General features: G+C 38.2%; 1 protein-coding gene and 1 non-coding gene across 2 annotated transcripts; one reads left to right on the top strand and one right to left on the bottom strand.

The window, feature by feature from the left end:
* LOC141441083 (N(6)-adenosine-methyltransferase non-catalytic subunit METTL14-like) lies at positions 1 to 15,286 on the bottom strand. The gene is made up of 6 exons (XM_074105723.1): positions 15,123 to 15,286; positions 14,881 to 15,039; positions 11,376 to 11,576; positions 10,044 to 10,200; positions 8,138 to 8,447; positions 1 to 7,662 (listed from the first exon to the last, which is right to left on the bottom strand). The coding sequence occupies exons 1-6, from the start codon at positions 15,186 to 15,188 to the stop codon at positions 7,416 to 7,418; spliced, it is 1,140 nt and encodes a 379-aa protein (XP_073961824.1). The 5' UTR covers positions 15,189 to 15,286; the 3' UTR covers positions 1 to 7,415.
* Positions 15,287 to 15,521: 235 nt separating this feature from the next.
* TRNAD-GUC (transfer RNA aspartic acid (anticodon GUC)) lies at positions 15,522 to 15,593 on the top strand. The gene has a single exon. It is a non-coding gene; the product is annotated as a tRNA-Asp (tRNA).
* The last annotated feature ends 287 nt before the right edge of the window (positions 15,594 to 15,880 follow it).

Raw genomic sequence — 15,880 nt, 5'->3', positions numbered from 1 at the left:
TATATTGTTTTTTAACGATAAGTGAAAGAAAATATTGACCGCATTAAATATGAGTTGATTCCGATTGCGAATAATCAAGATTTTAAATGATATTGTACCGGATAACTCATGTCTTAAATCGAGTTTCAGCACGTGCATGCGCATGCGTGAGCATGTTGTGCGCGTGTTGCGGCAGCCGCCGAGTCGCGTTGCTCCTATATTATAGGAGGAAGGACTACGAATTGGGCCGAAATATGTCAAGCTAAACTCGATTTAAGACGTGAGTTATCCGGTACAATATCATTTAATATGAGTGAGTCTCACGGTTGTTTCATATTCAAAATCCAGATTTTATTGGATATTTTGTATTTATATATTTCGCATGGGAAGATTAGTTATTTTATTTGAATCTGTTTATCAGCATACTTATAGTTCTCTAATTTAGAATATTGACGTCGATCCTATTTTTTTAAATAAATTATTTCATTGCTTATGTACAACATATTCTGTTTGCGATTACGGTTATGCTGGACTGATGGATTTGGGGACGTGAAAGCAATTTTTAAATATTCGACAATCATAAAACTTCTAAAGTAAATCTTAGTCGACAGACATGGAAAACTAGGATAATAATATATCAAACTAGTCAAGCAGAAGTAGATAAGCGCTGGTGTTGCTCAAAATGATTTGAGACTATTGTCTAAAACGCTTGGAATCACAATCGTTTTTCACCTCTTCTATCATACGGCATAAGACGAGGGTAGAAAGATGGTGCGTGCGATCGCGAACGTCGGCGCGTTAGGCAATACGGCCTCAGTATACCTTACGCTATTGCGTTCATTTTGAGCATCACAAGCGCTCGTCCATTTGACTGCCGACTGCATCATCAAGTTCCATGTGTTCTACTTATTTTATTAAAATTATAATAGTTACAATGTTCTCAAGTTTCTAATCGACTTGAGGCATCAGTGATGCCGGTAATGCCTAAAGTATTATAGGAAAGAAAAGTAATATTTGACGTCAGGGGTTGCTATGCGTTACAATGAATGTTAGGCGTGGATTTGATGACTGCTTGACTCGCATCCAGTGTCAAATGTCCCAGTTTCATACTTTTTTTTTACTTTCTATCGCTTTTGACGTTTTGAAGTTGTTTTTGAGCGTACAGTACCGTCTAGGTCAAAAATACATACGAATTTAAATTCTATACGGGGGACTTAAAAAGATTGGATTGGATTGGTACGCCGGAAATCAAAATTAGTACGAAAGATTTCCACACATGGTTAGTTTTCGTAAGAATGTTCTTTTTAACCGATTTCAAAAAGAAGGTTCTCAATTCAATCAAAAAAGTCCGTTAAAGAATTTCGAACTTCAAATCTTACTGTAACGGCTATAAATTTAGATGGCAACTTTAAAATTGACAAATAACTAGTGAACTTGTCAGCAAATCCCTTATGTTCATTGAAACGCAGTGAATAAGTGTTTGTCATCGGCTTGCTATGTCCTCTTCTAGCTCATACGTGTGAGAAGGACACACGCATGCCTGTGGCTGACACTTGTTTATAATGTAGGTAGAGACAAGGTTCCATCTCGTTTGAGACGAGTCTAAATTAGTTCTAGGTCTTCAATACAGTTGGGACTTTTTTCTTATTTGCAATGGATTGATGGAATCGTATCGCTTGAGATTCGAAGTGGATAGTGGATGGATTTGGATTAGTGTTCAAAATGGTGTAGTTAGGTTAGTTCGCTGTCCACGCTTCATTTTAATCTATCGGTATGACCTAAGGCCTCTAAAGCAGAGCACTATGGGTTCGAACCTGGGGTCACGGCCACGTTTTTTTGAAAAAATGTGGCTCGGTCCATTAGAGGAGAATTTTGCCAGTGTCTAGTAGGTTTGCCGTTGTACGAAAAAAAAACTAGAAAACGTAATATAGAGAGGTAATGGTGGATGAACGATGGCAGCGCGACTAAGCAGGGCTACTACGAAACTTGAAACTCGAAGTTCGTATCGTGCGGTCCCTCTGACATTTATACTGTATAATACGAGAGCGAGAGGGACGGTACGATACCAACTTCGAGTTTCGTAGTAGCCCTGCTGAACGAGGGTTTATGTGACAGCTTAGTTGGTCCTAGTACCGTGAGGTCTGTTTGACAACTTTGACATTTGTGTCACTCTTGTGATTGGTTGAATAACCAAATGAGCCAATCGCAAGCAAGACTAACGTCAAACGGACCTACTAACGCCATCTAGCGATGGCCTGTTAAGAGAACCAAACTTAAATGCGAAATTGCATTTAAAATGTATTAGCTTTTCGGTGAAAACTAGAATGCTTCAATGTGTGTGAATTTCCAAATCTACTTTGGCCTCACATGGGAAATACAGACCTGTAGCAGTAGCTAGCTCAGGTATATACACGACGGAGACGGGGCCAGATAGATAATGTTAATCAAGATGGTTTTTGCCGAGCGTATATAGTATATATATCACGCCTAGGCCGACGGCTACGCGGGGCGGATCGTGCGCGGACGCCACGGATTGTTGTTCATATAAAGCCACGTAAATAGACGCGCCGCACCCCCAACCCGCTGCCGCCGTACTTTTTGTGTTTAACGATTTAACGACCGACCCCGGCACCCGACCAGCACCGCCACGACTTTCGGCGTCCACTCGTGGACGCTTTCCTAGTAGTCATTATGGCGGCGAGCAGCGGGCTGTCACCGGATGGTCCACTCGCCGTCCGCGCGTGGCAACCTCGCGAGTGAGGCGATCCGGTGACACTACGGAGTTGATGTAGTGAGCGCGTGCCCCTACAAATCCATACGAAGAATACTAACCGCTTGAGGTGAGGCGGTGCTGGTCTGGTGCCGGGTGGCTGTAATGCGCTGTGACCTTTAATAAGACGTATTTTTGACCGGTTTTAAAAAGTGAAGCGTGGACAGAGGACTTTAGGCATAGATTCTATTTAATAGATGTAGGTTAGGAACGTCATAGAAACGACCGGAACGCGATTTGGGTGTAAGCTGAAATGTGAAAGAAAAATAAAATGAGGAAAATACAAAAAATTAAAACGTTTCGGTTTGTTTAGGATTTATTAAAATTAGTCTTCTTAACGAAATTTTGTTTGGACAACGGCTGTCCATTACACGAATGCTTCCAGTTTTGAATAATATTTTTTATTAAGTGTCATGAGAATTTGTAACTTTTTTTTTTTCATTAATTAGTTGTAATTTTTTTAATGTATGGCTTCGAATTGAATGATATAAATTATAGTTATCTGTTAAGTATTTGGCTCATGATTGTTTAAAACAATGTTCATTATTGAAAGAAATACACAATAATTGTAAATACGGATGGATGATTCCATATCCCTCGAAGTTGAATTGTCGTACAGCGAATAACTATGTATTTGGCGTCCGGAGTAATACATACTAATATTTATATATCATCAAGTACAAATCTAGGAGTTATTTATTAGTTGGATCCTTCGTCGGTGTAACTAAGTCATGTTTACCACCCATTTATTTTCATAGACGAAAACGATTTTTACCGCCATGTATAGTATTAAAAAGCCCCATTCCAGAAATTGTGAGTACCACGGGCTTTTCATTGTGAGCCAGTCAACTGACGTCTACAACGAAAGTTTTCCCGCAAACAAAATATCACTAGTCCTCATCCGATTATCGCACACTGAATCTACCGAACAACGGCTAAACTGATAGTGTCTTTTCCAACCTCGACATTGGCGGAATCATCTATAGTATCGATGGAGCTATATTTTCAAGAATTTAATTGAATTGAAATATCACTAGATGCCACTGTTGGCGAGATGTCCGTTTGATGGTACAGTCTTGCTTGAGATTGAATCATTTAGTTATAAATCGATCGATCTCCAACGTGACGCTAATGTCTAACGGACCACACGATACGCCATCTAGCGAGATTTCAGTTGCAAGAAAACTTCATTCTACCCGCTGTGATAAAGCTAGTAACAAATGTTGCGGTAGATCATACTATTGCATCAATACATCAGTATAAAAAAAATTGAGCGTCACTTCACTAGGCTCCAATTAAACCACCGCGGTATAATTGTTCCAATTTAGTTGCACTAAAGTTTCGTTATCGGTTTTGCCCGACTCCCCTTCCCTTATCAAAGGTTTAGCTTTAAAGATTGTTGTTTGCCTTATAAAAAAATGTGATCTTATGACGATTATACTTGAAAGGTGTCAAACGCGTTGCGGTGCCGGCCTTCTTACGCAACCTATCCCACGGCACAGACTAAACAGGGCAATAGATGGCAAGCTAAAAACAAACAGCTCGAGAATGTTCCATTTTCAAATACACTGATATTTATGGTACCTTGTGTGTCATACAACCCAGTGGGGTTCAATGTAATTATAACATGTTTAACTACTCTGTTAATTTCTACTTATTTTATGATGCAACTGGAACTAAACTGCTGGGCTACTACGAAACTCGAAACTCGGAAGTTCGTGTCGTGCTGTCCCTCTGACACTTACACTATTTAATACGAGAGCGAGAGGGACCGCACGACACGAACTTCGAATTTCGAGTTTCGTAGTAAGTAGCCTTGCTGCACTAAACAGCAGTGAAACAGGGTGGTAGTTTCTAATCTATGCTTTTGTTTTCAATCTGTGCCCCCATAGATCACATTATTCTTTCTTCGACTTTTCTAACCGGCCAGTGACCGCATCGTGTGTGAAGTAATATGCCTTGTATAATAATAACAAATGAATTATGTATTGTATAATAATAAGAGTTGACGTGCGGGTAGGTTGAGAGCGGACGTTTGTCAATTTGAGGCACTGGTGTAGCGTTGAGGGCTTTATTGAACTGCAAAATAATTTAATCAGTAGTAATACTTATTGTGTCGAATTTGCAATGTTGTAAGTGCACGCTGTCCCACAAATTCTGGCTATGTTCAGAGAGGGAGAGTATGCTCTAGGATGGAAATTCGACGCTTTGTGTGTAGATTGGTTACTGTTTTTACTGTGGTAGTTCTACTCAATTGTACCGATATGAAGTAATATAGCTGATGCAAAGGGTATCAAAGTATTCTATTTTGTCCTTGTGAGGTCTTTCTGGTACTCTGCGATATCGGGCACTAAAGCAGACTGGTTTCGAGTGCTCAGTTACCCTGATACTGTGTTGAAAGACTTAACAAAAGATAATTTCTCACTGGGATCCATTGACACTATTTTTTACAATAAAAACTGCTATTCCACGATGTCAGTAAAGCCCTTTCCGCGTATTTTTTTTAAATCGTAAGTTCTTAGTTCCACAGTGATTAAAAAAAAATGTAAATTTTTTCTTATCTTAGTAAGTAAAAGATCTCATATGTCATATTTTTTTGTTTTGTCTTTTTTATATTTTGAGGAACTTCGGAATAGTCGAGTTGATTTAAAGACAACCTATGTAAAATAAAATATATTGATGTATAAATATTATTTTCTTTGTTTCATTTGGATGTTCCTTATTTTATTTTTATGCTAAGGTCAAAGATCTGTTTACAATTTATCTTTACTTTGTCAGTAACGTTTAGTGTGTGAAGATTTGTTTAAAATTGTTAGGAGGCATCAGTGAAAAGGGAGGTACTAAAAGGTAAAGATTTGTTTGCCCTCGGCTGTACTATACTGGGCGGCACAAAATTTGGCCCACTCCATACAAAATTACCTATAACTGCATACATTTGAGGGCCTGATTTTTTTGCCGTTCAATATAGTAACAGGATGGAAATTCAAACAAAATCAACTGGAACTTGTCTGTCCCCGAGTAATGAAGCAAAGCAACAGATTGCCCCTATAATTTTGAAGTAAATTAGGTACTCTTCTTAAAAATGTCTTTCTAATGGTCAAATTCGCACGAAGTTGATCTACTTTGATGTGTATGGTTTATAATAATACAAACAAAATAAAATTGCAACCATTTTATTTCTACACATTATAGGATTACATAAAAAATAATGGATAGATTCACATCACTGTTCTTCTTATAATGTCAAAACTGGACATCCAGTTATCTGTATTACAAATTTATTTGTATATTATACAATTAAAATAGTTAAAACTAGATACTGCAATTTTTAATAATTCTAAGGAAGTTAGCGTTTTCACACTAGATCCGAATTTAAAGAGTAAGAACCTCCTCCTTTTTTGAAGTCCTTTAAAAAGTCAGCGAGCGTACATTACGATTGTTGAGCCACATAATTTACCCGAGTTATTTACACGAAGTAAATTTTGTCATTTTAATGAACCAGAATAGCATTACACGATTTACACGGCCAAATTAGTAACAGTGGCTAGTGGCTGAAAAATCCCTGTTCGCGACTGTACTCTATTTTGGAGTGATCTTTTGTTTCGAACACAGTATAAAAATAAAGCTTCCAAAGAGCACTAAAAAGTTCAGTTTTAATAAAGGCTTCTTCATAGCGGCACAGTTGAATCAAAATAAAATTCACAAGAAGATGAATTTGTTCAATATTTTTTCGAGTTTAACAACGAATAAATATATGTGGGAGCGCAAGAAATACATGATAACATAAGTGTCACAGACGCAGTTGTTCAGGTTGCGACGTTACAAGGTAAAATTATTTATAGCCAAAGAATTATTTAAAAGAAATACGTAAACAGGAGTTAACATTTTCGCGGGCGCCGCCATACAAATTTCAATTCTCGTCTCGTCTCGCCGGTGAAAATTCACCTTGAGAGCATGAGTTAAATGTCTTCGAATGCAACTTCGGAGTAAGTGTACGCAAACTTATCATACTTGTCATCGCTGACGTCACGATTGACGTCATTTGCTCAATGTATCAATACCCTAATAAAATGTAGGCAGTAATATTGTATGAAATATTATTACTACCCTGCTGGTAGGATATGTTGTATGAAAATCCGGAATACGGAAATTTGCCAAAGAACTAAAGTCATGCCGGCATAGCCCGAAGAATATGCAAGAATTCACATCGCTCGAAGAACAGACAACCGTCGAGAGAAAAAGGTCCTCGAGTAGCGATCACGAACTGGAAGACAAAGCATTGACGCCATTGACAGACCTCCCGCTAGGTCGACTGACGACATCGTGAGAGTTGGGGACATCCGGTGCATGCAAGTGGCGAGTTGTCGTTCATTGTGGCGTTCTGAGGGGGAGCACTTTGTTCAGCAGTGGATGACTTCTGGCTGATGATGATGTCATTAGTCTCTATGGTGAATAAACTACTAGTTCTAGGTATGCAACCCGGTGGGAATCGAGTTATTACGACGCCACTCTACTAGCAAACATAAATTTAAAACATTCGCTATTCTGTCAGACTCAAGAATTCAGAAAATTCAAGTCTGGTTTATTGCACTCCCATCAAATACCTGTTACCAGATTTTAAATAAAAACCGTCAAAACTGTGCCATTACAAAGAAGCCTAGTTATCCTATATGGCGCCCCTCCCGCGGCCCCTTCCCCGGAAACCCCCCCGGCCCCTCGGCCGGGCCCCCTTGTTGGTGTTAGGTGGGGACTTAGGACGGAGCGCCTCGATCCGTTCAGTGCACCCTGTACTCTCCCGGCCCTCTACGAAGTTTGAGGCGTAAAGTTCTGCGTTGAAGTTGGAGTTGGTAAGTTCATGGCCGATGGTCACCCATCCGGGGCGGATTGTGGAGTCTCTGCCGAACAGGTGGATTCTGAGGGCAAGAGGTAAAGGATTCGTTACACACAGTTATGAGGCCTTTGTCCAGCAGTGGCACACAAAATAGGCTAATTGGTTTATATTATTTTCTTGTATCGAAAGTCAATTATTAAAAACCTATTTCAATATTTTGTCATATGTATAATTCACTATTTTTTTTAAATTAAATTATTAGATTTTGGTTTGTACGTCATAGTTTAATCTACATAGTTCTGCGGCCACACCAATGTTTATTTTATAAGTTTGTTTTATGAACTAAACCAGTTACTTTGCTTATCCGCGACCTCCGCAAAGTAACGCCTGATTCCGTAAGCTATTTAAATTTGATTTGTATACATATGTTGAGCACCAGCATTATTTTATTATGGTTACCTCCTAATTTTACTGGTGGATTCTAGGTTTAGGTAAGTTTAGGCTAGTATTATCTAAAACATCATACATTTGTAAAAGTAAGATAAACTATATCATACCTTCTTCTTCCCAAACAGAAATGCTCCATTATATGGAAGATTTCAATCGGTTTCTCCGTGCTGCCAAACTCCGGGTCCTCAGATATGATCAAGTCTATATCCACGTTGGCATGTATGAAGTCTCCGTCCGAGGACCTCCGGACCGTACCCTTGATGCCCATAAGACAGTGCTCCTTGGTCCTCTGGAACACAGCGTTGTGTTCTAAGTTTTTGGAGTGCCCAGGGTTCTTGATGTTGGTTTTGATCCAGCAGATGTCTTCGCAGCGACGGAACCCCCATTTCTTGAGGCATTCGCGACCCATGTCCAGTCCTGCAGATAAAATTGGTATGTTAATATCACTTTTATTGCTTTTATTACATATTAGAGTTCCGTTCCGCCTTAATAATGCAATTTTGTAGAAAAAAGGTCTCTAATCGAAGGCACTTCACATTTTTCAGCTTCCATTCTCCACAAATACCCTTGCGCGAAGCCGGGGTGCGCCGCTAGTGTAGGTGCATGTATCATTTATATAAATAAGCCTCCCGTGAAATTTTTTTTAACTGATGGTGAAAACCGTATTAAAATCCATAGTATAACGTGGTATAATATAACTATAACTTATAAGCCATAGAATTATCAATTTTTTTTATTCGACTGGATGACAAACGAGCAAGTGGGTCTCCTGATGGTAAGACATCACCACCGCCCATAAAAGTCTGCAACACCAGGGGTATTGCAGATGCGTTGCCAACCTAGAGGCTTATGATGGGATACCTCACGTGCCAGTAATTTCACCGGCTGTCTTACTCTCCACGCCGAAACACAACAGTGCAAGCACTGCTGCTTCACGGCAGGATTAGCTAGCAAATGGTGGTAGCAATCCGGGCGGACACTGTGCGTACGTGCGTGTATGTGTGCGTGTGTGCGTGCGTGCGTGCGTGTGTGTGTGTGTGTGTGTGTGTGTGTGTGTGTCTGTGTGTGCATCGTAGCTCTTAAACGGGTGGTCCGATTTGAATGTGGTTTTTATAGTTTCGCCATGTCTCTCTGTCTGTCCGTCCGTCCGCGGCTTTTCGCAGGGACTATCAGTACTAGAAAGCTGTAATTACAGCTTTACCACAAAATACCGACAAAATGATAGAATAAAATTTAAAAAAAAAATTTTTTTAGAGTACCTCCCATAGACGTAAAGTGGGGGTAGTTTTTTTTTCATCCAACCTTATAGTGCGGGGCATTGTAGGATAGGTCTTTTAAAACTATTAGGGGTTGCTAAAACGATTTTTCGATTCAATGATTTGTTTGTAAAATATTCAACTTTAAAGTGCAAATTTTCATTAAAATCGAGCGTCCCCCCTCGCCCTCTAAAATCTAAACCGGTGGGTGGAAAAATTTGAAATGAGCTTCGCTAGATGGCGTTAGTATCGTGAGTCAATTTAACCAATCACAAGCAAACGTCAAACGGACCTCACGATGTACTAACGCCATCTAGCGATGATTCCCCTCTGAGAATCCTCATTGGAGAGGCTTAAGTCCAGCAGTTGACTAAGATAGACCGACGATGATGATTGTAAAATTGGGTGAACAAAATGAGAGATATTATTGGGTTTTTATTTCGAAGCCGATTGTAATGGAACAGAGACAAACAAACTTAAACAACCTTATTTATATCGAAAATACAAACTGAGACATGGATGCACAGAAAAACCAGAAAAAGAGACCTGGGGCTTTTACGGGATACCCGTAAAAGTAACAAATTTGGAGTTGAAATAAAAAATTATTTATATTGATGCACGATACTAGCGCCGCCACATTTGTGTTTTATTTTGGAACTAATGAGGTGCATGGTTGTCAACGGGCATCAATCATTTTGCTAATCTAGTTCAACAAATGAACTATAGATGGCGCTGTATCGAACAATGATGATGTTACCTTCGGAGCTGCCGCACCAGAGGAAAATGAAGGAGCGCGGCTGCGCGAGTTGTTGCAGCTCCAACGCCAGCACGTCGGGCCAGCGCCAGCCCGCGCCCAGCGGCGGCTCCACCAGCACCACGTCGAACTTGCTGCCCATCTGCTTCAGGTCGAACGTCTGCGGACATAGACCACGTAACAACCCCTTCAACCTAAGTCTTCGCGTATTAAACATTGGAACATAGAACCTCCTCCTTTTTTGAAGTCGGTTAAAAATAATTGTAAAGCGCTCCGTTGTTTTATGCGATAAACGCTGCGTTCGTAATGCGTTTGACGCACATTTAATCCAACCAATCACAATCCACGCAATCTAATGAGGGCTATCGTTTTTTGTCTCACTAGATGGCGCACTGTTGCGTGAGGTTTTTAAGTGTGGCTTTCAGAGTCTGTTATTACGGGCGTTAAAACAAAGTTTAGATTAAAATCATATTTAAAACACCTTAAAACCGTACCATAAAAATATCCAGCAACCACAGTGTTGCTAAGTCCCGTTTTGTTCGGAAAAAAGGGAGGACAAGTTTTCGAAAGACGAAACTGTCTCAAAACACAGACATTCATTGCCCCGTAACGCATAATTGCCATAATTAATTTCAGGTTATGCAAAATATTCACAAAAAAAATCTTATTATAAATAAACCCGCGTAGCTCACCCAAAAACTATGAGATTTGACATTTCGGAGACCTCACGCTACACTAGCGCCTCTAGCGGCGAATTCATTCGCGATAGCCCTCATTACCAAACATGCGTTTGTCGCTGCGATCAACGCGTAAAGACAATTAATAAAACCGATGTAGGGAGAAGATTGCCTGCCTGCATAAGAAATCGCGGAGCTCACTTCGAATATGACATAAATTTCAAATGTAGACATCGTATTTTTTAGATGTCGGGCGTGCATTAGGAACAGGGGAGAACAGTTAGAAGAAACAAATGATAACTAGAACACAGTTAAGTATTAAATAAAGTTCAAATTGTACAACCATTTAAAAAAAAAACATAAAAATAAAGTAGCTTTACTTGCTGACTCCGAACAATTACCGCCCTAGCGACGGAATACCCCCGTAATTTGACTCTGATTTATTTTTTTCCAAAGTGTTATATCGTGTGTGTGTGCATATCGTTAGAAAAGTCATAAGCTAGAGAAGTAATTTAAAGAATAACGCCAATAACCCCAACAATTTCCCAAAAAAATTTGACGGTCCACGTCGCTGCATATACCGGTGCTTTCTGTACTGCTTGCTATGTGTTGGTGTGCAATAAAGAGTTATTGTACTGTATTGTATTGTAAAAATTACCTTTAAGTCACACTTCAAATACATGGGAGGTGTGGCAGTCTGCGCGATGAGATCATCTTTAAGTTTGATGAGCTCCCTCAGCTTGGGGTACTCCTCGAAGCGGTCCGCGAGCCCCACGTCCCTGATGAAGTTCTGCGGACGCTGGCCCGTGTCCACGAAGTGCTGGCAGTAGTCGTTGTGGGGGTTTGACGATTGGGTACCCTGCACGATAAATGACATTCAATAGTTATTTGTGTCACAAGGGAGCAAAATGGTGTATTTACGGCGAGGGCGTACATTGAACCTAGAATGTAGCGAAGGTTTTACAATAGAATCCTGAGAGCGAGATTTAAATAGAATCCTGAGCGTAATGAGAGATTCAAGTGTAGTGTTACGCCCAAGATGAAAATAATTTTGCTCCGAGTGGCTCATACAACTTTTCACACAGAGCATTAAGAAACTTGAAAAAAACAAATTCAAATATTATTAAAGATCAACCAGCATAGAAATGGCGTGGCTTTACAATTATCAACTTCAAAAAATGGCATTTGCAATAAATACTTAGAAAAGCCTTGAACAGAAAAGTTGCACTTTGCTCCCTCTCGTCAGGGAGGAAATAGTTTTGTGCAAAAGAGCAAAGTTGTTTTTTGTTGCGAGTGTTATTGTGAATCCCGAGTAAGCGAAGGATTCTATAATTGAATCACGAGCGTCAGCGAGTGATTCTAGGTTAGAATCCTGGCAACAAGGGATTCTACACAAGATGAGAAAAACTTTGGTCTCGTGTGACACATACAATTTTTCACCTCAGCAGCGAATATAATAAATGTAATAAGAATAAAACCACATATACCTAACCTACAATAGAATCCGATTATTAAGAAACAAATATAATAAACATTTGCAACCATGTTTCCAGTAGATACAATACAATCTCATGTCATACATGCATTGTAAGACTTCTTGTACTAATGTCACACTTATTTTTAATACTTTAAAAGCTTATCTTGCGGTCATTAAAAGGTTGAACATTAAACGTATATTTATTCAAGTCATCCCATAAAACAAATAAATAAATAAATAGATTTGTTAAAAATAATTCAATTTAACAATATTTCTTACAACTGTAGAGCAGTATACGGAACGGATTCTTTTATAAAAAAAACAAGAGAAGCGGCTTTCGTGCAACGAGGTTGCATACTTTATTAAAAGATCGGGAAAATTACATTTTGGAAATATTTCGTTGTCATGTAATTTATCATGGTACTTATCATATATTTTTTATACCAAAAATTTAAGAAGATTGTAATCAACACATTTGATCATATCTCTCGGTTTTTTCGTGTTGAAGTGAAATTATGACAGATCAAAGTAAAGTTCAAATCCTCTTTGGTTAAAATATTTGGAATTCAGTGAGTAGACCCAACACTGTACTCAGCATTAAAAAAATAATTAAAAAGTTATTTGTCTCACGGAGTGAGCAAAATCGCATTTTGCTCACTGATTTCTCATAGCAAAACCTGCCTGTTTGAGGTGCTGAAGTGAAAAGTTACTTTTCTGAAGGAGAGGTGTGAAAATGATATTTACGATCCCAATAGTAGGAAGTAAACAGTGCAGTGATATACACGCATCAGTTCGAGCAAGAGCTGCTAGTGTATTATTTCAATAATAATAACAATAAGTAGTTGCTGTATCCGAATGTGGCTGGAAGATTATTATTATTACGCGATTCATGTGGTTAGTGTAACATGCAATCCTACTTTTGATTATAATAGCGAATACAAATACTTTTCTTAATGTAATAAAACCTGAAAATAAAAAATAACATAAAAATCATCAATAATTTGGTCAAAAATAAGCAAGATATGAGCAAATGGAGTTTGCATCCATTTCTTCCCACAATATGAGATTTAATATGTATTTTCTATGGTTGTCATATCTTAGCATATGTCATAGTAACCACATCAATTCTTTAAAATATTTAAAAAATTCTTTCACAACTCAGTCTATCAAACAATAAAGATATATATTTCAACAAATAAAGAAATGCTTGCATATTCTCTATTGTGATGAAGATGGGGGCAGTGCTTTAAAATATGTTACTATAGTCAAACATGAACCCTATAAGTGCATGACAATGGTAATGCATGTGCAAGTTTACTATTTATTTATTGATGAATGATGAATATCAATAACAAAAATTATCAATACAAAAACTATCTTTAAAATATTTGTTGAACTCTACTACTTGAGTGTGATAATATTTATTAGAGATGCAACAGATATCCGTCCAGTATTCAGTATCCGGCCTATCCACCCAGTTTTACTATTTGGGTGAATAGCGGATATTTCTGTAGGTTCTATCTGGGCCAGATACCGGAAAGTAAAAAACTTATAGTAATGATCAAAAAGTGGTATTTCATAGTCAAAATACCATAAACGGGACTATCACACTATTTTTACATGAGTAATATTTACCTCGACGTTTCGGCAACGTTACAGTTGCCGTGGTCACGAGTAGACTGAAATGTGGGGTGTCAAGTCTGCCTAGCAGCGCGAGCTTTGTCTTTAAATCAACTTATAATTTTAAATTTTTTTAGTATCAAATCAAGTCTTTAATTCTCATTTATTAATCATTATTATAATTATAGTAACTAGTCATTGAGATCCATTTATTTAAGTATTAATTTGTTAAATTTTTAATGTCAAGTGAATCAATAATCAAACTTCAAATTCGGCAGATTGTGATGTAAAAACACAAGTCACACTCTCTGTCTCACCCCACACCGCTTAGCCCTTCCGAGCGGTGGATTTTAAAGGCATTTTAATGCCGGGTAATTTTGCCGGTTACCTGGCAGATTTAGCAAAAATAATAAAACCAGGATTCGGCCCATCTCTATTTGTAACTCCTTCATGCTAAAATGGCTGGACGGATCGGGATTATATTTAGTACATAGACAGCTGGACATTTGGAATAACACATAGGCTACTTTTTATCCCCATATTCCTATGGGATAGGGATACAATTTTGAAATAACTGGTAGGCTTAGAGTAAATTTGGCATGGTGGTTTTTAATGCAATGTCAATGAAAAGCGCGTTGGAATTTTCGGAAAATCCTATGTTAGAATGGCTGCATGGATTTTGATAAAATTTGGAATGTATCTAGATCTGGAATAATACATATGCTACTTTTTATCTCAATATTCTCAGAGGATCGAGATAAAATCTCGAAATCTCATCATGTGGGTATGGAGATCCGAAATTAGGTGCTGCTATTAATAATGTCACGTCCATAAAGACCATGACACGAGATTTTAGATTTGTAAAATCCCGAAATTTCATTTTTTTTTAATCTAGTATTTTAACGAGGCTTTAGTACACCGAATGTGACTATGTCAGCCTCATGGGGAGCCTCAGTTATACCACACTACAAATTTTACGCTCTCCATTTCAATTTAACTGCTGTATTGTATCTAATGATTTACGCGCGTAAACACTAGTTGTTAAACAAACATGTCGTAAACCCACCTTGAGGAAGGTTGATGAGTCCGTATACACCAAACCATCGGGCTGGTCCTTTGACGATGGCTTCTCCTCGCTGCCCTCGGATACCGCTTGTTTCTTCGCTGGCACATCGCTAGAAGTCCCAAGAGCCTGTCTTAGCTCACTCACACTCGAAACACCAAGCTGCAACCCAAAAATTATGAACTAAAGTCAAACAAACGTTCACTGTGCACTAAAACGTTCGAGGTTATATTCGGTCCACGTACAGTTTGTGCTAAAAGTTTCTTTCTCTTTTGTGATCGTTCCCTCAGTTCCTTTAGTTTTTCACTCATTTTGTTTCGTTTAGATATTGTTCAGACAAAATTAAAAACTTCAACTCATTATTACGGCGTCGGCGTCATTTCTATTTTTTGTTTGACTGACAGTGACATTGACGTGACATAAATAATAGGTCATACGTTTAAAAACCATTTTTATCTTTCCATCCTAATTTAATCAGTTATTGATCTTTCTTAATTTTTCTTTAAGTATGGTATCTATTTTTAAACTATATATGTTAATAAATTACAAAATATTTAATTTTTTTATTTAAATACAAGTTTATAATTAATTAGTCTATGGTAGGATGCAAAACATATTTAAAAAATTCACTACTGTAGTCAACATCTTCGGTAGTATAGTGGTAAGTATCCCCGCCTGTCACGCGGGAGACCGGGGTTCGATTCCCCGCCGGAGAGTATCTTTTTGTTCATTTTTGCTTTTGTTAAAAAAATTGTATGGAAGAACCAGTTGACCTATAAACTTGAAATTTGCTGATAATGTTAATTATTACCTATTGTTTGTATTATTACAACTTATCTTTTTTTAAACTTGTGGTTTATGTGGGTACAGTCGAGGTCAAAGATAGTTTATACTTTACTACCTTGTGTTGTTGAAGTTACTTCAGGTTTTGATTTAAGTTTAAGTTTTAAGTAGCGATTATAGAAGATGGATTGTCACCGGATTTAGGCTTTGACCTCGACAG

The sequence above is a fragment of the Choristoneura fumiferana genome, chromosome 23, assembly GCF_025370935.1.
Source record: "Choristoneura fumiferana chromosome 23, NRCan_CFum_1, whole genome shotgun sequence".
Classification (NCBI taxonomy): domain Eukaryota; kingdom Metazoa; phylum Arthropoda; class Insecta; order Lepidoptera; family Tortricidae; genus Choristoneura; species Choristoneura fumiferana.
This window is presented reverse-complemented; position numbering and strand designations above follow the sequence as displayed.

What these genes read in the sequence shown, in the direction of transcription:
- LOC141441083 (XM_074105723.1), bottom strand. Translation starts at nt 15,188, where the DNA reads ATGAGTGAAAAACTAAAGGAACTGAGGGAACGATCACAAAAGAGAAAG. An exon ending in ACTCATCAACCTTCCTCAAG is followed by an intron (nt 11,577 to 14,880) that starts GTGGGTTTACGA and finishes TTTATCGTGCAG; the next exon opens with GGTACCCAATCGTCAAACCC. An exon ending in TTCTGTTTGGGAAGAAGAAG is followed by an intron (nt 7,663 to 8,137) that starts GTATGATATAGT and finishes TCTTGCCCTCAG; the next exon opens with AATCCACCTGTTCGGCAGAG.